This window comes from Pistacia vera, unplaced genomic scaffold (assembly GCF_008641045.1).
Source record: "Pistacia vera cultivar Batoury unplaced genomic scaffold, PisVer_v2 Contig505, whole genome shotgun sequence".
NCBI lineage: Eukaryota > Viridiplantae > Streptophyta > Magnoliopsida > Sapindales > Anacardiaceae > Pistacia > Pistacia vera.
In genome coordinates, this window is record NW_022196341.1 from 337,317 (window position 1) to 363,506 (window position 26,190).

The following is a 26,190-nucleotide window of genomic DNA, read 5'->3' on the forward strand; positions in this document are numbered from 1 at the left end:
ATGCCTAGAAATTTTTAAAATGTATTCTTAAAAATACCAATAAGTCTTTAAATTATATTAAACTCATAAAAAAAAAAAAAATCATAAAATTTTTGGAATCAATAGTCAGAAACCTACCTAGTTCAAAAAATATCTTAAAACTTATATGTTTTTTGATTGTTTTAGATAATTTTATTGAATTTTTTATGTTAAATGAATTTTTTTATAAGACTTCCGATCTATTTTAATTTTTGTTTAGGGGTGATTTGGTCATTGCATAAGTCAAAATGGTATTGATTATAATATTTTAATTAATGATAATATATATAATAAATTAGCTGGGTTTAATGGAAATTTCCCTTCTGAGGTCTCCTTAAAAAAACGTTTCCCTCTAAAATTTCAGAAATAACAATTTACCTCTGTCCTCAATACTTCGTTAGAGTTTCTTTATTTAATTTAATGGATTAGGTGTAAAATGTGTTAGAAAATTAACAAGAACAGACACATGACATGAGTAGGGATGATCGGTTTCAGGTACCTTGCATTTTTTGAAGGAACCGGAACTAACCGATTCCTAAGATTTGGAACCAGAAGAAGAACTGGTTGGTTCCGATTCCTAGAAACCTGAAACATAGGTTGCGGTTTCGAGTTAATTTCAATTACCTCTATTTAAGAAAATGACAAATACACCCCCATAAAATTACAAATACACCCCCATAAAATTACAAATACACCTTCAATAGTTTACAAAAATTATAATTCAGTCCTAGTTTCAACCACCCGAACCCGATTCCAATTCCGATTTCGGTTCCCAATTCCTGGTTCATGGTTCTAGCATTGTAGGAACTGAAACTTGACCCTGGAATTCCAAGTTCCAATTTTTTTATAAACGAAAGTAGATCCTAATGGTACTCATTGATCTTGTCTATGCTTTACCCATACTCACCCTTAGACATGACATGACTATGAGGGAGTACATTGATAGTTTTTATACCCGAGGGGAAATATTTTAATCGAGGAAACCCAAGGGAAAGAAATAAACTCAATTAAGTAAAAATAACTCCTCCAGTTTAAGTAATCCCATGGGCAGGTTTGATGGTTTCTCTTTTTTTTTTTTAACTGGAATGATAGTGATGTGAGAGCTTAGCTTATTATTTATTTAATTCTTAAAACAAAAGAAAATTAAAGATGGAATTGTAGATAACTAACAAGATAAGGTTTGTCCCCTATTGGCAATTCTTCTCTTCTTCCTCTTGCCCGTTACTACTTTGAATCACAAGAAGAAGAAGAAGAAGCTGAACTAATTACTCACAAATGTTAAGTTCAGGCAGCCTTAGTTTGACAGTAGGTGGTGTTCCCATTTCCACTCAATATGGAGCTTCAGTGAGATCACCCTCATTATCTTTCCCCACGGTCTCCCAAACCCACTTCAAGAAATGCCCCACCAGAAACTCTTCTTCCTTCAAAACTGCTGTGGCTTCTATTGAATCTAACCAACTCGGTTCCTCCTCCAATCCTCCTCCTGAAAAGGTTTTTTTTTTTTTTTTTCCTCAGATTAATAATTTGATTGAATAGATGTTTAGATTTTTACAAATTGTAGATAACATTTTGGTTTTGGTTTTGATTTTGTTGATGTTTGGATGCACAGGAGGAAGCCAACAAGTATTATTTTGTTGTTGCGAATGCGAAATTCATGCTCGATGAAGAGGAGCACTTCAAGGAGCTCATGTTTGAGAGGCGTCGAAACTATGGCGAACGTGATAAAGAGCAGGATTTTTGGCTTGTGATTGAACCGAAATTCTTGGATAAATTCCCCAACATTACTAAAAGATTACGCAGACCTGCTGTCGCTTTGGTTTCAACTAATGGCCCTTGGATTACGTAAGAATTTAACCCTCATTTCTTGCCATATTTTGCTTCTTTAGATTCAATAGTTAATGCTCATATTTTTCTATATTTTGAATCATTCATCGCTTGCTCTGTTGTTTAGGCTATTTGAAAGTTGTCCAACTTAGAGTTATGAGAGTAAGAATGCTCTTTCTTTCTTCTTTTTTGAAAAAAAAGGAAAGGACTTAAATCTCTGGAAATTCATTTAATGGTTTTATATATCTATTTGATATTTGACATTCTAATTTGATACAGAGTAACTTCCAATCATTTTTTCCGAAGCTCATTCGTTTCTAGGGGGTATTGTTCATTTATATGTATGCCAATGAGCCGTTCATCGAATTGTTGCAATTGATGTTCGCTGGTTATTTGAATCATTGATCGCTTGCTCTGTTGTTTTATGGTAGTGGTACAAGTTAACTTTACATTTTGGTGTGACAAATTACATAGATTCAAACTAAGAAGCATTTTCTTTCTGCGAAAACCGGGCTAGACTTGTACCATTCTGCATTTTTTTCTTGTTGTGTTCCTGTTTACAGCACTGTTATTGTTACTAGTTGGGGCATTTACTCAGTTAATAACCATGGTTACCCTCTTGTTGTCCATGTGATGGTCCTTTTTCTGGCTCAGTTAATGCTTTTTTTCTCCCAAGATAAAAATGGGACTGATATCAAACCAGAAAAATTGCAAAGTAAAGTGAAACCAAGGCTGCTGTCATGGCAACTTAGAAAAATCTATCACAAAACTACCTTATACCCGAATGGGAATATCCTGTTATTACACAAACAGCTACTCCTCTGAAACTAGCTGAACTGGATACCGGATAGAACTTGTTAGTGAACTTCTCTTCTGTTTTGTAAATTGGTGTATACAGGCTTGAATTCCTATTTAAACCCTCTGCTGCAATTTTTTTTGCTTTTGCTCTTGTTCGTTATTCATTCAAATTCAAAATCCCAATTTACTTCTCTTCAATGAATATAACAAATCTCCAATAGCTTCTGAGTAGTCCTTAAAAAAGTATCATAAAAGCAATGATCTCTGCTCTGTGACATTTATATGAAAAATACAAAAGGCATTACTAGTATAGCAGTTCTGTAAGTCTTTATCCTTTGTAGATGGTCTTTTATGGAATTCCCAGACAAGAAATGAAGTTTTTATCCTTTGTAGATGGTCTTTTATAGAATTCCCAGACAAGAAATGAAGTTTTTGTCTTTGAATAACAAATCAAAATAGATGAATCAACCTAAGATGCTTCTCAACAAAACTATGTATCAAACACATAAAAGTACTGTTTTTGAAATTTTTGCTTGTGTAAATATATCCAATACTCTTGCTCATGGAATGGAAATAATCCCGTGGTACTCGGAATCTTCACCATGCCTTTTGGTCTTGTTAGATACTAAATGCTAATGACCATGATGAAAAAAAAATCAACTTTATCATGTGTTTACTGGCTGCATTGTAGATTATCTTCTGATTACTATTCTACCTCACTTCCATTAGTTTGATGCCTGACATTGGATTGTTCCATAGTGATGGAAACCACAGTCACCTTTTTAGGTTTAAATAATTGCTTTATTCATTTCTTGCACTTTACATTTTCCCAATTACGTCTATATTGCTTAGCATTTGTCTTGCAGGTTTATGAAATTGAGACTGGACCGTGTTTTGTCGGACGTATACGAAGCTGACAGTCTAGACGAAGCTCTAGCCTCTAATCCTGCTACATTAGAGTTTGAGAAGCCAGAAAAATGGGTGGCACCTTATCCTAAGTACGAATATGGATGGTGGGAGCCCTTCTTGCCCACTGGATCAAAAGAGTCGAAAGTATAAGACACCTATTCCTTCTCTTTTTGCCCTTCTTTTTTCTGTTAACGGTGAGGAATTTTCTATGTATTAGTAAGTAGCAACTGACAGTTGGAGCTAGTGGGGTTTGCATGCAATAGTGAAGACAGTTGATATTTTTTTTCTCAAGGTTAGTGCTTCAGGACCTAAATTTTAGTAGTTGGTATTTAATACTTTGAAGAAATCAATTATATTCTAGAAGTAACATTGTTCACAACCAATCTGATCTGTTAAAAATAGAGGCAGTGAAATGAAAATTAAATCATGCATGGCTCTGTAATATAATGCTTAGCAGTAAGTTTGACACAAATGCTTGATATGAAAGGACATTGAAAAACTGTTAGAACTAGTCAAGCTGATCGACATATAGCGGTCACATTGTTCAAAGAAAAAGCAGAAATTTAAGAGACTGACTCCAGATAATATGCCTTTGATCAGCTTATGACCGATGCTGCTTTTGGCCAGATAGAATTGGGAGTTTGTGAAGAAACTTTTCATCTAACATTGCATATTGTTTCTTCAATTCATTTGAACCTTTCTCTGCAAAACTGTCCACTTGATCCTCATGCTTCTCATACAGCATTGGCAGCGTCAGCGCCAGTGCCATCACAAAGACTACAATTTAAGCATACCGTAGAGTCAGATTCATCATCTTGTTTAGAGTTAAGAATAGACATAAAATAAGGAGAACAAACAGGAATTCACTTAAGTATAAGAGGGTCATATTTAGAAATAGAAAACCAGCAATTGCTTTTGGTGGAGACCTGTAAATTGCTTTCACTATACACTAAGCAATAAGATTCAAAAGAAGGAGCACAGCTCATATTTAGAAATAGAAAAGCAGCAATTCAATGAGAGAAAAAGAACTTACAGGCCACTGAAAGCAGCTACATTGGAGCACAGAAACAATGTTGACAAAGAGAGGATTAAGGAATGGCAAATAAAAGTGATCAAATGGTAACCTATACACTCAAACAGAAGCCATACCATTGTCACTCCAGCCAATATGCTTATTGTCATCTGCTTCTTTCTCCAAAGTAAAATGTCAGCAGCTGAACACACACACAAACAATTGTGTTATTCTAATAAAAAACAAATTAAGTCTTTGTAGGAGCACCTGACTTAGTGAAGAAAGATGTACAATTTCCAGCACCAATTGCAATTGCAATAACAAAATCACAGCATAGTTGGAGACTTCTTGTACACATCTAACATAATCTGCGTGACTCTCAAACATCACCAACTCAGCCCTTTTCAAGCTCAGCTCCAATTCAAGTTCTTCGACTTCCTTCCATTGTTGCAACAACTCAACCATCTTACCTTCTCCTTTTTGTTTCATCGCTTCCTTAATAACATGCTCTCCTAATCCAACATTTAATTTTTTACTTATAATATTTGAAATCTCATTGGCACTCACACAATTATCTTTTCTTTTGCCACCCCATAACTTCAATGAGAGCTCAGACACTTTGATTTGATGTGGAGTAGCAAGGGCCTTACCTTGGATGAAATTTCTTTCGAATTTTTTCTTCAGGCTGTTCAATTTTTTGGCTACCTCTTGTTTGGAAAAATCACAGTAAAAGGATTGTTTCATGAATGTAAAAAAATGAGTCTTGTGGCCAAGGGCAGTTGGGTCGACTCCTTTTTTATCTGAAAATTGGATTGCGATATTTAGAATTGAAATCTCTTCATCCTCACTCCAAATTCTCTTAGTGGATGATGATTCTTGTTGCTTTGTCTTGTTGGTTGGATTGACTGATTCAGAAGCTCTTTCGCCTTCGTATGACCTCTTTTGGGATGCCATGCATTGTGAAACACTCAGGTGGTGAATGGAGTTATGATCAAGTGTATGGATGGATACTGCAGATGAGAGCCACGGCCTACTTTGAATACGAGGTGAGCGGTGATAGTCATACAAAATGTTAAAAACAATAGTTGTTTATAATAACAAAAAATATCAACAAAAACATAACTCAAATCTCTTAAAAATATACTTTAATTCAAATCCTTAATGAAAAAAAAAAAGAAAAAAAATCATGAGGTTTGTTATGCCTCAAAAAGTAAAGCCTATGTCAGCACAATTAATGTCTCTCTGTACCAGCTGCCAAGCCCATATCTCCAAAGATATTCTCACCAACTTCATTAGCATAGCATTTCCTCTATTCTTCTTCTTCTCATTTCAGTCGTTCCTGAACCACTTTCTCTTCCAACCCCACATTCTGTTCATGAAATTTCGCCATCTCCTTCAAGCAAATCTCACTCGTTGCTTCAGGACTTTCAATTCCACCCCATATTGTTTCGACAACTCAATATTTGCTCTCATGGGGATCGGAAACTGAAACAATTCTGCCGGTCCCTTAATCAAACTCTCTCTGTAATTGTTCCTCATTTGGAGCAGTTTCTTCAACAACTGATTTTGAGTAAAATCACCCACCGTTTGTGTTGTTTTATGAATGCATAGATTTCAGTAATGTAATCTGAAGGAGTTGTCAGATCTTTTGTGGAGAATTGGATCACTGCGTTTAAGATTGAGATCTCTTGGTCTTGACTCCATGATGTTTTGGTTGTGAGAATGTGAGCCGGTTCCATGAAGAAACTGGATTGATTGTTGGAATGGGAGATAAACAGATAAAAGGTTGAAGATATATATAGACATGCATTAAATGAAATAACTTATATTAAGGAGCATTTAATAACTTATATTCTAAATAATTAAATAAGCTTTTCTACATTAACAGAAATCTGTACTACATGTAAAAGTTCGCCACAAAGATCTGTGTATATAGATATTCATAACCATCCATAAATTTATGCAATGCAATTACATTAGACCCTTCCAAGTCATTTTGAGAACTAGATTGTATGTTCTAAATAGAACTCTCATTACACAATGTCCATATGCACTCTAGCAACATCACAAAACAAACCCATTCAAACTCTATCTAATATATTGTCCAGCAAATTTCAAGCCTAAAAAATCAGTACAATTTGCAATGCATCAGCTTAACTGAAAATCTCAGCCATAATTATTACGATAAACATTTCCACCAATATTCAATTCATGCAAAAGCCATACATAACTATAAGTAACATACAAAGCGTAAGCACATTCTTTAGAGCCAAATTTAAGGCAGCAATATCCACATATCAATTTAGCCGAGACAGGCAAGGTGGGATCTAGCAATTATCACAATTTATCACAAGCTTTTTCACCAAGCCCTTTTTAATAGCAATTTACTCAATATATTTTCATAAACATAATTTCATACCCACAATTCCAAACACATGCACGTATTTATTAGAAATTCAAAACTCAAGAATTAAAATAAAACCTCAATCAATCGGGTCTGCACATGCATATGATCATTCTAACAAAGACATGATTTTAAATGCAAATTTAATAATATTCCACTCGTAAATATGAACCTTCTCCAACTACATATCCAAAATGTCAAATAAAAACTCCATGGCACAACACAACCAAACATCCCAATATATAAAAAAAATATCCAACACAAGCTCCAAATATTTAAATGCCATAATTTTAAAGCTACATGCAAGTAGAAATCTCAACTACATAAAAGATTTTTGTACACATTCTACTCAATTTGGTTGACGATTTCACTAAAATAAAGTCATTTAACACAACATTATATCAAACATAAATAAAAAAAAAAATAAATAAATAAAAAAGGTAGCATACCCAAAACTTGACATGCAAAACTTTATTTGAAGTTAGAAAAGAGATTTCTTTTTGGTTTAATTCCACTCACTCTTTAACTAGCAAGATTATCTCCCAATTTAATCCAGCAGCCCATTTTAAAGAACAAACCTACCAATGCACTTTATTATATGCATAAGTAAACAAATGAGTTAAAATATATAAAAATAATATTTCATCTTAACAAATTTATATCCATTCAACAGTTAACAACCCAGCCTCCATAATTCCCATTACTAAAATCTGCACTCAATCATGAAATTTCCACTCCTTTCAAGTTTCCAGCAAGACAAAGACAAATAGAATAAAAAGAAATCTGCATGTTTTGATATAAATGAGAAGAGCACACTTAAATCACACGCTTTAGGAAAGACAGCCAAGAATGAGTAACGAATTACATTTTAGCCGTTTATACTTTATAATACTTTACAGTAGCGGCTCGAGGGAGGAACGAGAAATTCAATTCCCAACTTCAAACCCTAGCCCTTCACCTTCCCTTCTCAACTCAATTCCTCTTGAATCTCCTAATCTCCGTTTCATAATGGCACCCATTAAGTTAAACCGCATGAAAGAACTACTAGCTGCTAATGTAAACCGCGTGAAAGGACTACTAGCTGGTTGCTCCTCCGAAGATGAAGAGAGTTCTTCTGATGAAGTTACTTCCTCCGATGATGAACAAACTGGAGAACCCACAAAACCTTCTCCTCCTCAACAAACCCAGAAAACAACCCACTCTGTTGCTCCTGCCCCTCAATCCAATTTCTCTAGCTCCGAAGAAGATTCCGAACCCATGGAAGCCACCACTTCAAAACCAAGGTCGAAAGCTCCGGAAAAACGCCCCAGTGACACGGAAGAGTCTCTAAAGGACTCGAAACGGGCGAAGAAGAAGGAAATGGGTGCGGATCCGGATGAGGAGGATCAGAAGAAGCCGGGAGATGATACGAAGAAACTGCAGCCTTTTCAAAGGGTATGGAGCGACGAGGATGAAATTGCTGTATTGAAGGGGTTGATTGACTTCACCACGAAAAAAGGGATGGACCCGTATCAGGATACGAATGCGTTTCATCATTTTATCAAGAAATCGTTTCACGTGGAATTTACAAGAATTCAAGTGATGGAAAAGATTAGGAGATTAAAGAAGAAGTATGAGAACAATCTTGGGAAGAAAGGTGAAGATAGTAGTTTTTCGAAACCCCATGAACAAGAAGCTTATGATTTGTCTAAAAAGCTATGGGGCAATGGAAGTACTAGTGGTGTCCTTGAATCTGTGGCAAAGTCTAACAGCAAAGCAACAAAGAATCAAAACCAGAAAGGGAGCCTGCTTTTGTTTGATAAAAGTGTTGGAATGGCTGGTTTGGAGGAGTTTGTAATGAACCAGGGTTTAGATATGATTGGAGGAGCCAAGAAAATGGAATTGGAGGAAAGGTGGAAGAAGTTGCAGATTGCTCGGTTGCAGTTGTTTGTGGAACAGGCTGATCTGATTAAGGAGCAGACTGAGTTGGTTTTGGAGGCCATGAAATCATCCGGCCGCTAGGTATAATTTATATTTTTTGTGGTTGTTGTTTTGAGAATTAATTAAGCTATTAGGTTGACAGTTTTAATTTAAGAAATCTTTGAAACTATGCATTAAACATAAAATATCATTGAGTTAAATCTATATGAAAGTGCAGACTTCTTTGACCTTATTTTGCAACATAATTTTACCTACATTTTGATAGAGGTCGGTATTCCTGTAATTGGTAGAGATGTGTTAGTGATGGGTTAAATTATGTTACGCTAAACGAACATACATCAAGAAAGAAAAACCATTTGATTTATAAGAACATAATCCAACAGTTGCTTGATATTTTAATTAAAAACCTAGTAGAAACTTGTAACCGGTGGCCATGCAAAGTATGTCGAATAATCTGTTAAGGCCATATGAAACATGAATTATATCTAGCATTAATGACCAATATAAAGACATACTTCGCATGATATATATATCTATTTTATAATTCGAAAATATAATAATCAATACATTCATAATATTTCAAATAATTGTAAACGTAATTATAAATATCTTAAAATATAATTAAATCGTTGTAATTGATTAATAATACATGGATAGTTAATTATACAAACGCTAAATGAATAACCAAAAAAAAAAAAAAAAAAGAGAATATCTTGAAATTAAATTGTTTATGATTTGTTAAAATTAAGTAATAGGAAATGGATTGTTTCATGAATGTCAAAAAATGAGTCTTGTGGCCAAGGACAGTTGGCGTTGGGTCGAGTCCTTTTTTATCAGAAAATTGGATTGCAACGCTTAGAATTGTTTCGTCTTTTTAGTTGGATTGAAATGGGGTTCTGATTCAGAAGCTTATTTGCCTTCTTATTCATTGTCGTATGAGGGTGCCATGGAATTATGATTTGAGCCTTTTACAAGAACACTCACATGCAGTAGCAATTTCACATATGTAATAACAGGTGATTAATAATACATTGATAATTAATTATACAAACACTAGTGAATTCTTGATGATGGCCCATGCTCCAATGTAGCAAACGGCGGTTGCTTTGGGATTTGACTTCTTTTCAAATCAGATTTTACCTTTTTCAAAGCAAATGAAATAATTCTTGTGTTTCTTTCAGCTTCGTTCTTGTTTTCTTCTTCTTCTCTGTACGCCTTTTCAAATCAGAAGCATTTTTACCTTCCTCTTCATTGTCGTATGACCTCTTTTGAGGTGCCATGGAATTATGATTTAAGTCATTCACAAGAACACTCACATTTAGTAGCAATATCACGCAATGGAGCTTTATTATTATTATTATTATTGGGGAGAAGGGGAAAAGTTGTGTAAGAGGTGACTGATGATATTATTGATGCATTAATTATATAATTAAATACCACTATCATATCCCTATTTAGAATAGTTTTTGTAAACAATTAATGAAACGGCTCTAACCAAAGATTTCTTAAATTAAAATTTTATAAACAGAAATTAATAAGCTGTCAAGCATGCATTTACTTCAAAAATTTTGTTAGAGAGTTTTTGATATTTGTTAACGGGGTATTTAATGATAATAACGGTATATCATATTTTTAAAGAACCGCGAATGCATTTCATCATCTATATATATTTATTTAAAAATTAAAATTTTATAGGAATATTTAAGTGTAAAATAGATATAAAAATGCTTGGATGTTATCTAATGGTCTTACAAATTACATTATATACAATACCCCCATCATATATTATTCGAAAGTTTATCTCTATCATATACAGTACCATCAAGATAAATAAATGGTTAAAATTTTCAAATGTTAACGGGGTTTAGTAATCTGACCTTAATAGTAATTTTTGTGTGATTAAAAGGTAATTAAAGAGGAGGAAGTAAAGTTTGTGATTAGTATATATATATAGAGACAAGAGTATTTATTAAGATAAATTTAATTTCAATAACAAAAAAATTATTTTATTATTTTTATTTATTTATTTAGTTATTTAGTTTTGTATTCTAAAAAATATATGAAATCATCAATTGAATCAAGTCCATTAAAATGAATTGAGTCAGTCTGACACAGTTATTCTCAATTCTTTCGAACATAATTTTTATATTTTAAAATAATTAACCATCTTTTTAAAAAATTTAAACAGTTTTTTTAATAAATAAATTGTTTTTGTAAAGTTACATAGAAACTCCAATATAAATTTACATGTAGGTTATATATATATGCACACACTAATAAATGACTGTATTTGACTATTTAAGAAGATATTTGATTTGATTTGAATTGTTAAAATAAGCAACAATTTTTGAAGTCGAAAGAGGGCTGTTACGTGTAGAGTTGAACACACGCGACTTCACACGTATACGACGTTCCCAATCCCCAAGTGTCACAGCATGCTTTTGTAAATTCCACCACGTTTTTGAACATCTACAATTAATAACCAATTAATTTCCTTTCATTACATCTTTCCATGCATGCGATGTGATGAAAAAGAGAAAGAGGTGAAATGTGAAGGAATTATATTTATATGGTGGGAGAAGAGAAGACTATTTGGAAATTATCGATATTGATCTTTTGACACGTCAAACTCAAAATAGGCAGCTGGATACATTGTTACCGTCTCCCCTCCGACAATGACCCACCCCAACTTATAGAAGCTTTTTCGCAATTATTAGATTTCTTAATTAAGCATGCAGAAGAGTTGTTTGTTGCGTATGCCATTAGGCGAGCACGCGTCGAACTTCAATTTAGCCAAGGCAATTTGCAACCATGGCTTATTTATGATGGCTCCAATCCTTCTACTAAATATTTCTAACGTCCTTTACGACTGACGAACGCTACAGATTCTGTAAATGTTTCCGTTTCACATCCTACTGGACAAGACTTTCTTGTTATTCATGTTTATGATGTTCAAATTCTCTCATCGGAAGATCGGCGAACTATCATGCATCAAATAGTAAGAATGCTGAGGATATCCAACAAAGATGAGAGCGACTTGAGGGAGTTTCATGCAGAAGCAAAACATCAAGGATTCGGTCGACTTTTTCGCTCACCTTCTCTCTTCGAAGATATCATCAAATCTATTCTCCTCTGTAATACCACGTAAGTCTCAATTTCTTTATGTATAGTTAGATTATTTTTATACCATTGTGTTCAGTTTACATGAATATTCAAGTACGTATTTAAGTTTATAATATATAAACCGTTGGATAGGTGGAAGCGGACATTGAGAATGCCAAGCGCTCTTTGTGAAATTCAAGCAGAATTAAGTAATAATAAATTTAAAAAAATGGGGAACTTTCTAAGCTCAAAATAAATAGTGAGCTTGAAACTAGAGTTTTCGAAAAAATGTTGTAAACTTGGATATAAAGCCAACTATATTCTTTAATTTGTCAGAAAAGTTAAGAATGTGAAAGTCAACCTTCACAAATATTAAAAAGAGGGAGTTTCCTACTTTACAAAACATTGAAGGATAATAAAGGGTTTGGTCCATTTGTATGTGCCAATATTTTGTTTTGTATTGGATTTTATGAGAAGGTTCCAACAGATTCCGAGACTATCAGACATTTGAAAGAGGTTAATTCAATTATTTAATTACGAACATAAATTAATCACAGCTTTAATTAATTATTTTTTTTCTTTTATCTTACAGGTACAGTCAACAGAGAGTTGTCACGCAAAAACAGTAGATAAAGATGTGAAAGAAATTTATGATAAATATGCACCATTCCAATGTTTAGCCTTTTGGTAATTTTAAATTTATTTATTAATTAAAAGTTATAATTTATTGACAATAAATGTACTAATTAGTTAAAGTTGCATGTGCACTTTAGGATGGAGCTCTTGGAAAGTTACGAGAAGAGATGTGGGAAGCTGAGCGAGTTGGATAACTCTCGATATCATATCGTAACTGGAAACATTAAATTGTAACCTTAATTCATTTATTTTCGATTTAGATTTAGATATATTTATGATAAACGAAACATTATTCTTCATCTTTTATTTAACCAAATCTTCCATGTATATGTATGTCTTTTAAATCCGTTCAACATTTTTCATGTGCGATTTGTTAGTGTTAAAATCAAACATCAACAATATATTTATTTAAAAATTAAAATTTTATAGGAATATTTAAGTATAAAATAGATATAAAAATGCTTGGATGTTATCTAATGTTCTTACAAATTACATGATATACAATACCCTCATCATATATTATTCGAAACTTTTCCGTTTATCTATCATATACAGTACCATCAGGGTAAATAAATGGCTAAATTTTTCAAATGTTAGTGGGGTTTAGTAATCTGACCTTAATAAGAATTTTTGTGTGATTAAAAGGTAATTAAAGAGGAGGAAGTAAAGTTTGTGATTAACATATATATATATATAGATAGACAAGAGTATTTATTAAGATAAATTTAATTTTAATAACAAAAAAATTATTATTATAATTTTAATATCTAAGTAGTTTAATTATGTTCGCTGTGATGCCCTAGTGATTACCGTACAATTCCTAATATTTAGGCTTAACTTAGCCTCAACTTAAAGTTCGCCACTGCCATCATTTCCTTGTGTTGTTTGTAGTATTGTATAAAAGCATGCATCCGTCTCACAAAAGAGTTTTGCGCTCTTCCACGGAAGCATAAGACTAAGAAGGACAAACTTGAGGTATGTATTGCTGTATTAGTACATACCTTTCTCGTGTTTTTTATTTAGTAAGCAAAATTTGTAAAGGTTTACAATATCAAACTAAGGCTAATAAACTATGCATATAAATCTATTTGCACTTTTTAAAATTGGGTTGGGAAAATTGTATTTACCTTTATCTTAATGATCCTTGATGTATTTTTTGTATTACGTTAAAATAGGTTAAGAAAATATATATTTATGAGTTAAATTATGCTGTAGAAGAATTGAAGAAACTTAATGGCTGACTTACCAACTTCATGCATCAATCGACCTCATTTTTGGGATGATGAAGCTTTATCTAACCCTATGATGTTAATATATTTATTTTAAGGGCTATATACACATCCTTTTACAATTATGTACGAATGACACAAATGTTATAAACATAAAATATCATTGAGTTAAATCTATATGAAAGTGCAGAGTTCTTTGACCTTATTTTGTAACATAATTTTACCTATATTTTGATAGAGGTCGGTATTCCTGTAATTGGTAGAGATGTGTTGGTGATGGGTTAAATTATGTTACGCTAAACGAACATACATCAAGAAAGAAAAACCATTTGATTTATAAGAACACAATCCAACAGTTGCTTGATATTTTAATTAAAAACCTAGTAGAAACTTGTAACCGGTGGCCATGCAAAGTATGTCGAATAATCTGTTAAGGCCATATGAAACATGAATTATATCTAGCATTAATGACCAATATAAAGACATACTTCGCATGATATATATATATATATATATATAATTTGAAAATATAATAATCAATACATTCATAATATTTCAAATAATTGTAAACGTAATTTTAAATATCTTAAAATATAATTGAATCGTTGTAATTGGTTAATAATACATGGATAGTTAATTATACAAACGCTAAATGAATAACCAACAAAAAAAAGGGTAAATATGAATATCTTGAAATTAAATTGTTTATGATTTGTTAAAATTAAGTAATAGGAAATGGATTGTTTCATGAATGTAAAAAAATGAGTCTTGTGGCCAAAGACAGTTGGGTCGAGTCCTTTTTTATCAGAAAATTGGCTTGCAGTACTTAGAATTGAAATCTCTTCATCCTCACTCCAAATTCTCTTAGTGAATGATGATTCTTATTGTTTTGTCTTTTTGGTTGGATTCTGTTATGCCCAAGGAAATAAAGGGCTGACGTGGGAAAGTCACGTGAAGGGCGACCTGCTCCCGTCAGAGCAGGACGCACACGTCAGACCTGCCAAGTGATATGGAGCCCACACGCGTCCTTTCTCCTGCAGCAAGTCATGCGATGTCAGCTTGGAAAAAGGGAAATGGGACGTAAAGCCGGATTAGGTACTGACAATCACACCAAACCACGGATTGAGTGATGATTATACGCTTCAGTCCAGTATAAAATAAGGAAGACCCCTTCATTAGGGGGATTCGGCCATTTTTCATACAGAAAAAGAAATCTCTCTCTCTCTTGTAAACTTTTCTTTGACTTTTTTGTCTGATGTAAGTCAGCTCGCGACCGCGATCTGACATCCACTAATATCAATACAAATCAGTGGACGTAGGACTTACTACCTTAGCATCCGAACCACTTAAAAAACTCCCTCTACAGTTACTTCACTTTTCATATATTTCATTTTCGCGTGTATCGGACAGCCAATCAACATTATACACGTAAAAATTCGTTGGTGTAAAAATTTAGCATCAACAGATTCAAATGGGGTTCTGATTCATAAGCTTTTTCGCCTTCTTATTCATTGTCGTATGACCTCTTTTAAGGTGCCATGGAATTATGATTTGAGTCTTTTACAAGAACACTCACACGCAGTAGCAATATCACGTATGCAATAGCAGGTGATTAATAATACATTGATAATTCATTATACAAACACTAATGAATTCTTGATGATGGCCCATGCTCCAATGTAGAAAACCGGCGGTTGCTCTGGGGTTTGACTTCTTTTCAAATCAAATTTTATATTTTAGGGCATTTGGTTGGAGGGTTTTACGTAGGATTATTAGGATTATATCATCTTATATTATTTAATTATTGTGTTTAGTTATCAAGTAATATAAGATATTGGTAATCTTCAAATACCAATAGTAATTACTATTGAAAGTAATATGATTACTTCTATTTTCTTAGGTATTTTAAGATTATCAGGGTTATTTTTTTTGTTACAATTTTATTCCTTATTAATAAAAAATTTGGACAATAATACCCCTATTTTAAAACAAATTTACATTGATATCTTATTTCAATTTTACCCTTGTTTAATAAAAAATTTGGACAATAATAGATATGGCTATAAATGGCCAGATCTATTCTGGCCATTCTCAGTTAGATCAATGGAACTGGCCATTAACTACCAGATCCATAGCCATTAACGGCCATATCTAGTCGAGATCTTGTCTTTAACGGCCACGGACGTGACAAGATCTCGACCAGATATGGCCGTTAATGGCTACGGATCTGGCAGTTAACGGCCAGTTCCATTGATCTAACCGAGAATGGCTAGAATGCCGTTAACGGTCAGATCTATTCTGGCTGGCCGTTAACAGCCAGATCTTGCCCAGATCTGGCCGATAATGGCCGTTTTCAGCCATGAATATAGTAAAAAACGACCATATCGGAGCCTCTTGGTCACGGTGAGCTACACGGGGACTTTCGGAGACTTTCGACGATGGTTTGTGATGGCAGCAAGAGATGGGGGTGGTTTCATCATAAATTAAAGTTTTACATAAACGGGGTGTTTTAACTAAATCTAAAATATTGGGTGTTAAAAGAAATTATTCAAAAATTAACAATAAAAATAATATTATATTAATATTTAAAAAAGAGACAATTTAGTAATTTAAATAACATACCCACTAATTTATTCCTTAAATAACATATCCACTAATTTATTTCTCATAACCAAACATATTAATATAATATACTCACTAATTAACCAAACACATTTTCTTAAAGATTCTTAGTAATCTTCAAGGTAATCTATCTTTCTAGTAATCAAATATTTTTAGTAATCTAATATTCTTGGAACCAAGCGTCCCTTCAAAGCAAATGAAACAATTCTTGTGTCTCTTTCTTGGTTCTTGTTTTCTTCTTCTTCTCTGTACGCCTTTTCAAATCAGAAGTTTTTTTTACCTTCTTCTTCATTTTCGTATGATCTCTTTTGAAGTAACATGAAATTATGATTTGAATCTTTCACAAGAATACTCACATTTAGTAGCAATATCACGCATACAATAACATGTGATTAACGGAGCTTTATTATTATTATCATTGGGAAGCTGAAGGGGAGAGCGAAAAGTTGTGAAAGAGGTGACTGATGATATTATTGATAAATTGATTATATAATTACATACCACTATCATATCCCTATTTATAATAGTTTTTGTAAGCAATTAATGAAACGATTCTATATCCTTTACGCAAACCAAAAATTTCTTAAATTAAAATTTTATAAACAGAAATTAATAAGCTGTCACGCATGCATTTACTTCAAAAATTTTGTTAGAGAGTTTTTGATATTTTTTAACGGGGTATTTAATGATAATAACGGTATATCATACTTATAAAGAATCGCAAATGCATTTCATCATCTATATATTTATTTAAAAATTAAAATTTTATAGGAATGTTTAGGTGTCAAATAGATATAAAAATGTTTGGATGTTATCTAATGGTCTTACAAATTACATGATATACAATGCCCCAATCTTATATTATTCGAAAGTTTATCTATCATATACAGTACCATCTACCATCAGGGTAAATAAATGGCAAAAATTTTCAAATGTTAACGGGGTTTAGTAATCTACCTTAATAGTAATTTTTGTGTGATTAAAAAGTAATTAAAGAGGAAGAAGTAAAGTTTGTGATTAATATATATATAGACAAGGGTATTTATTAAGATAAATTTAATTTCAATAACAAAAAAATTATTATTATTATTTTAATATCTAAGCAGTTTAATTATGGCAATTGTCTCAGGGTCGGTAGGCGGTCGATTCGTTCTTTATTTATTTAGTTATTCATATATATTAAACAATTAAATTGCATTTTAGAGAGGAGCTCTTGGAGAACTCTAACAATCATACTGTGACAGAGTAAGAGACTTTTGCCTTCAGGCTCTTCAATTTTTTGGCTACCTCCGTACCTCGAGTTTGGAAAAGTCAGAGGGACAGCAGACGATTAATGGGGTATATTATCATTATCTCATTGGGAAGCTGAAGGGTTTGGGGGCAAGTGAAAAGTTGTGTTACACACTAATGGATTAAATATATAATTAAATGGATACTGTTGTTTTAATATTTTCACTCTCTCTTATCTAAAATATATATTTATTTTTCCATTTTAATTTTATTCTACTATTTTTACACTTTTTAAATTTATTAATTTAATTAAATAATTTTTAATAAAAAATTAACAAGAACTCTCCTCCGTTCACATATTTCTGAAAGCCCATGGCCGCATACGAGTATTTAATTGACAGGTGAAAATGTTTTTATTAATTTTAAAATTTTTATTATAAAAAATGTTTAACTAAATTAAAAAATATAGATGATTAAAAAATAATTTTATCGAACACATTTTCAAATTCAAATATTCCTTTCATAATAATAATAATTCAATTCAACTTTTAAAAAAGTATTACCCATAATAATAAAACAAACGATAATTATTTAAGAACACAATTCAAAGTCTCATAGACAGACTTTCAAGAAAACATAAATCCGAAAGTAAGAACTCACATGTTTTAGATGGCAATAATGCTTGAGTTACCAATTAAATTACCGACTGAATGAGTTAAATTTTGAGATTTGGGTAATTGGACAGGTCGGTCGGTATGTGAAAATCGATAGCTTAATCGGTAAGTGTAGTATTACTGTTTAGATGGACAAAACATCCATTCACCTGTGGCGAATAGTAGCGTAGTCAAATTTAAAAATTAGTTCAAATCTATGTACTATTGGGTTAATTTTCACATTTTATCAAACTAAATGTCATAAATTTTTTTTTTTAATTATTTTAACAATACAGTCACTTCATTCCACATTTGTCCTAAAATTAAAAAACACCCCAATTTGATTGCATAGTAAATTTATAAATACTTAAAATTATATATTTAACATTTTATAAAGTAATGATTATTAATATTTGAATGAAATTCTTTCGTAACTATGATTATTAAGAATAATAAAACATGTAAAAAAAAATTTATAACTCAAATTTGTGGATGCCAGATAATTTTTCAAGGAAAAGAAAAATGATGTGTAAATACTTAATTAAAACTATATATGCTTTTTATGTAATTTTAATAGAGAATAATATTGTAATTTAACAAGTTATCAAAATGGGGTCTTTTGCAAAATTTAGTAGGAGCCAAATACCATTATTCTAATTTTATTCACCTCCCAAGAGATAACCAAGACTAGTGATTTTTAGTAAGTATTAACCAAAATTTCTGAAAGTCATATAAAAAATAATCGCAAAACCCTTTATAATATATCAAACAACCCTCTAAAAATATAAAAGAAAAAACCTCTTACAAATATAAAAAATCCCTTTGGGCAGGGGGGTTTTTAATACTTTTCTTATATTTCCATTGGTTATAGAGTTTTTTTTGGGTGTCCTTATTTCTTCCATTTTTTTGCATATATTTTTTTAAACTAGGCTTATGCATAAATATAATTGAAGAGTTTTATTTGCGGGAATTGTGGCGGTGTGTGTGAGAGAAGAGTTTTTAATTATGAGGACGTCAGGTTACTTTTCGAAGATACACTAAACCTGTCAAAATCCTACCAAATATATTTCGAAGATTGAGAAATTTTCAATGGGGGTGAATTTCAAGAAATGGCAAGAGAAATTCTTCAAAACCTTGGACATTGTGAACTTGATAGAACTCCTTACCCTACCATTGAACACATACATTATTTCACTGAATTACCTTTACAGTATGCAGACGTATATATAACATATATAAGAGGCATTCTAGGAACGTATACGATATTGTACACTAATTTAAGCTATGCATAAGGTTAACCCACAATGTATATGAAGTCAAATACAAAAGAGGTGATCGTAATCCCTACAATTACTATGTTATATTGTTGATTGACAACTCACACCAACACTCCCCCTGATTTGTCGAGTGAGTTGTAGAATATTTTACTGGAAACAACCTTAGTAAGTGTATCTCCTAGTTGATCTTCAAACTTGACAAAAGGGAACTGAACTATCACATAACAAATTCATCATAAAACCAAATGGATAACCAGGGGCAGACCCAGCCCTTAGGTGTAAAAAATTGTTAGGCCCACAAAAATAATGTAAAACTCAAGCAAATAAAAGGTGATCAGTAGGGATTATCTAGTGGGCGGCTCGAGGAACTTTGACCGCATGGGCTTTTGTTTTCCCTATAAACCTCCGCACAAACCCTAGCCCTACACCTTCCATTGTCAATTCAATTCCTCTTGCATCTCCTAATCCCCGTTTCACAATGGCACCCAAGAAGCCAAACCCCATGGAAGAACTACCAGCTTCCTCCCCCGAAGGTGAAGAGATTTCTTCTGATGAAGTTACTTCCTCTGATGACGAACAAACTGAAGAACCCACAAAACCTTCTTCTTCTCCTCAACAAACCCAGAAACCAACCCACTCTGTAGCTTCTGCCCCTATATCCAAATCCTCTAGCTCCGAAGAAGATTCCGAATCTGAGTGCGACTCCGAATCAACTCCTAAGCCTATTGCCACCAAACCCATGGAAGCCACCACTTCAAAACCAAGGTCGAAAGCTCCGGCAAAACGCCCCAATGAGACGCTCAAGAAGCCAAACCCCATGGAAGAACTACCAGCTTCCTCCCCCGAAGACGAAGAGATTTCTTCTGATGTAGTTACTTCCTCTGATGACGAACAAACTGAAGAACCCACAAATCCACCTTCTCCTCCTCCTCAACAAACCCAGAAACCAACCCACTCTGTAGCTTCTGCCCCTATATCCAAATCCTCTTGCTCCGAAAAAGATTCCGAATCCGACTCCGACTCCGAATCCGAATCAACTCCTAAGCCTATTGCCACCAAACCCATGGAAGCCACCACTTCAAAACCAAGGTCGAAAGCTCCGGCAAAACGCCACAATGAGACGTTGGAGTCTCTAAAGGACTCGAAACGGGCGAAGAAGAAGGAAATGGGTGCGGATCCGGATGAGGAGGATCAGAAGAAGCCGGGAGAGGATACGAAGAAACTGCAGCCTTTTCAAAGGGTATGGAGCGACGAGGATGAAATTGCTGTATTGAAGGGGTTGATTGACTTCACCACAAAAAAAGGGATGGACCCGTATCAAGATACGAATGCGTTTCATGATTTTATCAAGAAGTCGCTTCACGTGGAATTTACTAGAATTCAAGTGAAGGAAAAGATTAGGAGATTGAAGAAGAAGTATGAGAACAATCTTGGGAAGAAAGGTGAAGATACGACTTTCTCGAAACTCCATGAACAAGAAGCTTATGATTTGTCGAGAAAGCTATGGGGCAATGGAAGTACTAGTAGTGTCTTTGAATCTGTGGCAAAGTCTAACAACAAAGCAAAAAAGAATCAAAACCAGAAAGGGAGTAGTGAGTCCTTAGCTTTTTGCAAAGCTGATTTGAATGATGGAGCTAAAGGGACGAAGATGGATATTGATAATGATAAGAAAGGGAGCCTGCATTTGTTTGATACTGGTTTGGAGGAGTTTGTAATCAACCAGGGTTTAGATATGATTGGAGGAGCCAAAAAAGCGGAATTGGAGGAAAGGTGGAAGAAGTTGCAGATTGCTCAGTTGCAGTTGTTTGTGGAGCGGACTGATCTGATTAAGGAGCAGACTGAGTTGGTTTTTCGGGCCATGAAATCATTCGGTCACTAGGTATAATTTATATTTTTTGTGGTGGTGGTTTTGAGAATTAATTAAGCTATTAGGATGACACTTTTGCTTAGCTTTATAATTTGACCCAACTTATTGGAAAGTTCTTGTTTACGCAAGTGAATTTGCAATTATAATTTGTTATTGCATTCAGTAAAGCTTAAATTGTCTTACAAGCAAAGTAGCGGCTTGATCAATGTGCAGTTAATTATGGGGTAATGTTATGGGATTTGATTGATTTTACTAATCAGTGTACTAACTTAAAGCATAGTGTACTAACTTAAAGCATAGTGATAAGTTCTGAGTTAAATTTTAAATAAGAGGTATTTAATTCAAGTTATTTACAAAATTTTAGTTATCTGGATACTGAAATGGAAATATCTTCAAATGTATACTTCACTGAAAGAGTAAATTATCTTGAAGCCTGATTGGGAAGTGAACACTGTTATGATATTAAACATGCTCTGCATAATGTAGCGTTTTTGTCTTGAATAATACTTTGCCGTATTACCGGATTTTATTAACCAGTGTATTAACAGATTATATTAATCAGTGTACTAATCTTTGTTAAAATCACATAAAGTATCTGTTATATGTATATAATATTTATACTATATTTTAAATTAGTACACTGATCAGTAAAATATCCATATTACTCTTTTGTTTTATATGTTTTAATGCTGTTGCAGATTCTTTGTATTTGATTCTCAAATATTTGTTCCCAAGATGATTTTATTGAGTCCTCCATATTAACTACTCAGTCGTTTTAGCCTGATAAATTTGTTCCAAAATGAATGTCGTTTGGCCAAATGCAATCCTCCTCTCTCTTTCCCAGTTTCGCTCACCCCTCATCTCCTCTTTCTCTTTAAAAGCCATTTATTTTTCATCAATCATCATTGTCATTTCCCACGCACTTTGAGCAAAGGGAAAAAAATTTTACATTAAAAAATTAATTTATTAAAGAACGTGCAATGACTCTCGGGAGGGAGTAAAAAACAATTGGGGAGAATTTATAAATATGTTCTTTATTTTACTCTAGATTTGAAATCTTTTTATTATCTTCTATTTGTAAAGTTGACAATTCCAAGAACACTTCAAAAACTAACATAAACGCGTTTTGCTTGATTCAAGTTCTTGTAATTTTTTGTTATATGATTAGTTTTTTCTGTTTCTTTTTTAATTTAAACAATGTAAACATCAATAGTTTTCTCAAATGTAGAGATCGAATGGAGTTGTGTTTGTTTTAGGTTTAGAAGGATATGAGATCTAAAAATTAATTCATGATATAAAGAAGAACTGTTAAGTAATTTTGATAATTATTATGAGCTTCAATTTACTAGTGAAATTATGATTTCTTATTGACCTAAATTTCATTTATTTTTTTGGTAACTAAATGTATAAAGCTTTGGAATTAAAGTGTGAATGAAGAAGAATAAAACATTTTATTACAGTTATACCCTCACCTAAAGTAAAAGATTGGGCTATAGAAAAAACTAGTGGAGGCTAAAAATCATTTCCCTTAGAAATAAGGTAATTGGAGAATGAAGTTTTATTCAATTCATAATTGATAAAGCAAGTGAATTTATTTAATTAATTATTTAGTTTTGTATTCTAAAAAGTATATGAAATTATCAATTGAATCAAGTCAATTAAATTGAATTGAGTCAATTTGATACAGTTATTCTCAATTCTTTCGAATATAATTTTTATATTTTAAAATAATTAACCATCTTTTTAAAAAATTTAAACAAATTTTTTTTTTTTTTTTTTTTTTATAAATAAATTGTTATTTGTAAAGTTACAAAGAAACTCCTATATATGCTAATAAATGACTGTATTTGACTATTTAAGAAGATATTTGATTTGATTTGAATTGTTAAAATAAGCAACAATTTTTGAAGTCGAAAGAGGGATTTGGCTTATCTTTTTCAAATCAAATTTTTAATTTACAAAGCAAATGAAATGATTCTTGTTTCTTGTTTTCTACTTCTTCTATGTACTCCTTTTCAAATCAGAAGCTTTTTCGCAATTATTATTTGAGTCTTTCACAATAACACCCACATGCAATAGCAGGTGATTAATGGAGCTATATCATTATTATCATTGGGAAGCTGAAGAGTTGTGTAGCACACTAAATTATGATGGATATTGCTGATGAAAGCCCCGGCCTATTTTGAATACGGGCTGGCGGTGATAGTCATACAAAACGTAAAAAGCAATAGATGTTTATAATAACAAAAGCAATCAACAAAACACAATTCAACATCTCTTAAAAATGTACTTTAATTCAAATCCTTAATGAAAAAAATAAAATCACGAGCTTATACTCTGATATTTCATCGTAAGCATCCAAGAAAAACTTTATTTGGTTCTTTACAGTCTCCGCTCTCTTCAAGTTCAGTTTCATCTCCAATTTTTCAATCTCCCTCAACTTCATTACATACGTTCCTCTATTCCTCTTCTTCATAATTTTCAGTCGTTCCTTAATCACCTTCTCTGTTCATGAAATTTCCCCATTTCCTTCGAGCACATCTCACTCGTTGCATCAGGACTTGGAAATCTTCCCCATATTTGTTTGGACAAACTCAATATTTTGTTCTCATGGGGATCGCAGATTGAAACAATCTCCGCCGGCGCCTTAATCAAACTCCCTCTGTAATTGTTCCTCATTTGGAGTAGTTTCTTCATCAACTCATTTTGAGTAAAATCAATCACTGTTTGTGTTTGTTTTATGAATGCATAGAAGTCAGTCAGGTAAGCCGAAGGATTCAGACCTTTTGTGGAGAATTGGATCACTGCGTTTAAGATTGAGATCTCTTGGTCTTGACTCCATGATTTTTTGGGTGTGGTTGTGAGAATGTGAGTGGGTTCCATGAAGAAACTGGATTGATTGTTGGAATGGGAGATAAAGAGACTGATTAAAGGATGAAGCTACATGGAATATTTAATTCTCCTTTTCCACCATCTCTCCCTTGTGCTTTTCCTGATTCACATATGGATCATGAAACAACTACGACAACGTATTACTCACGTTCCATCCAAAAAGGTGGTAACTATTTTTACAATATAATTCTTCAACGAAGTAAAATTATTATCGCAGTTAATCTACATATATATTCAATAAAATTTTATTATATAGTCTGTAATACGTTTGACCTTGTTTTGAGTTGATCAATTTCAAGGAAGCCAAAACCATAAAAACTAATTAATCAAAGTACTGTATATATTATTTTTTTTTTTTTTTTGGGATTCTAATTTGATGCATAGGATGCCATTTGAATAGTGTAATCTAAAATCTAGCAGATTGAGATGGATATTTAAAATTTGTGGAAGAAGATGGATTGGGTTTACCAAATACCAACTCAAATATATTGTTAAATAAATCTTTCCCATATCACCTGTTTGATTTATTCATTTCTTTTCGTTAGATATAAATCGTATTCTCAACCATTTTTTCAAAGCCAAAAATTCATATTTAATTTTATTATGGCCGTACTAAATTTCTCTTGGTCTCAACATTGTAAGTCAATTTGTGATGACTGGCCATCACGGATTTAATTTTTGGATCCAATATCAGCATAATATTATCTTTAATTAAAAGTCTTTTTCATTTGTCAAAAACCATTTAAATGATGCTATATAGTAATCATAAGTGTGAATGAATTTGTCCAGGTTTGATAGTTTAATTACCAATGGATTTCTTAAAAAAAAAAAAAAAAAAAAAAAAAAAATCGAATTACTAATTTTTCAACTTTAAATTTTTTGTTTTGGTAAGTAGTTTTTTTTTTTTTCAAATTTATATTAGATATGTATGACAAGGATGTGCCAGAAATCAAAACCAATAACTTAGAGAAGTCCTTGCTCCTAATGCTACATGAAGAAATACATCCAAACTTCAAATTGCTAATACCCAAATCAATGAACAATAAAAACCTTAAGCCCACATTCTTATCCCAACACTAGTTAACAGTTATAAAAAAGTGCCATAGAAACGATAAAAAAGCCTCCATTAATCTCTAAACATAAATCATCATTGGAAATTGTTACAGTCATGAAAGTGACTCTATTTTGGTGATAAAAATATCCCATGTGTGATTAAATTGAAGTATATTGAGACAATTAAAGAATTTATGAATTTATTCACGAAAATCGCTTCCTAATATTTTTCTTATGAATTTAATGTGTTTTGAATGATTTTGGAAAGTATATGAGTTGATATTAGGTTGTGGTTTATGGATTAAGGGTGATTTTGTCTCATTTATGCTGTTTAGGGGGTAAAATGTCATATTTTAAGGGGCTGATTTTGTCACTTTTCAATTGTGTGGGGACAAAAAATATTTTGCAATTTGTTCTATAAAAGAAAGCTGCAGTTCGCGTGATCCGGGGCGCTGTTCATCATCTTTTTCGGAGACCCTTCGTCTTCCATTTCTGGCGACTCTTCGTCTTCCTCGTGCAGAGAGCTTCAACATTCTGTCAACGCCACCGCAAGCCACCACCGAGAACCATCACGCAGCGATGTTTCATCTTCTACCATCGCGACTTTTCGTCTTCCAGGCGAGATTTTTCCCTTTTTCGGCGACGTTCCAGCTCCCCAAGGGTCGATCCCCCTTCCCCACGGCCGGATCTATACTTCCCTAGCTTCAGCCGCTGCGAAAACCGTCGGAATCCGCGATTTTGCCG

General features: G+C 32.7%; 3 protein-coding genes across 3 annotated transcripts; all 3 read left to right on the forward strand.

The window, feature by feature from the left end:
• The first annotated feature begins 1,250 nt into the window (after window positions 1–1,250).
• On the forward strand, window positions 1,251–3,932 carry LOC116105821. Its single transcript, XM_031392227.1, has 3 exons — window positions 1,251–1,509; window positions 1,628–1,860; window positions 3,507–3,932. The coding sequence occupies exons 1-3, from the start codon at window positions 1,294–1,296 to the stop codon at window positions 3,697–3,699; spliced, it is 642 nt and encodes a 213-aa protein (XP_031248087.1). The 5' UTR covers window positions 1,251–1,293; the 3' UTR covers window positions 3,700–3,932.
• Window positions 3,933–7,973: 4,041 nt separating this feature from the next.
• LOC116105795 (probable transcription factor At1g61730) lies at window positions 7,974–8,966 on the forward strand. The gene has a single exon (XM_031392204.1). The coding sequence runs from the start codon at window positions 7,974–7,976 to the stop codon at window positions 8,964–8,966; it is 993 nt and encodes a 330-aa protein (XP_031248064.1).
• An 11,146-nt stretch (window positions 8,967–20,112) lies between these two features.
• LOC116105796 (probable transcription factor At1g61730) lies at window positions 20,113–21,513 on the forward strand. The gene has a single exon (XM_031392205.1). The coding sequence runs from the start codon at window positions 20,113–20,115 to the stop codon at window positions 21,511–21,513; it is 1,401 nt and encodes a 466-aa protein (XP_031248065.1).
• Window positions 21,514–26,190: the final 4,677 nt, after the last annotated feature.

What these genes read in the sequence shown, in the direction of transcription:
- LOC116105821 (XM_031392227.1), top strand. Translation starts at nt 1,294, where the DNA reads ATGTTAAGTTCAGGCAGCCTTAGTTTGACAGTAGGTGGTGTTCCCATT. An exon ending in CCAATCCTCCTCCTGAAAAG is followed by an intron (nt 1,510 to 1,627) that starts GTTTTTTTTTTT and finishes TTGGATGCACAG; the next exon opens with GAGGAAGCCAACAAGTATTA. An exon ending in ACTAATGGCCCTTGGATTAC is followed by an intron (nt 1,861 to 3,506) that starts GTAAGAATTTAA and finishes TTTGTCTTGCAG; the next exon opens with GTTTATGAAATTGAGACTGG.
- LOC116105795 (XM_031392204.1), top strand. Translation starts at nt 7,974, where the DNA reads ATGGCACCCATTAAGTTAAACCGCATGAAAGAACTACTAGCTGCTAAT.
- LOC116105796 (XM_031392205.1), top strand. Translation starts at nt 20,113, where the DNA reads ATGGCACCCAAGAAGCCAAACCCCATGGAAGAACTACCAGCTTCCTCC.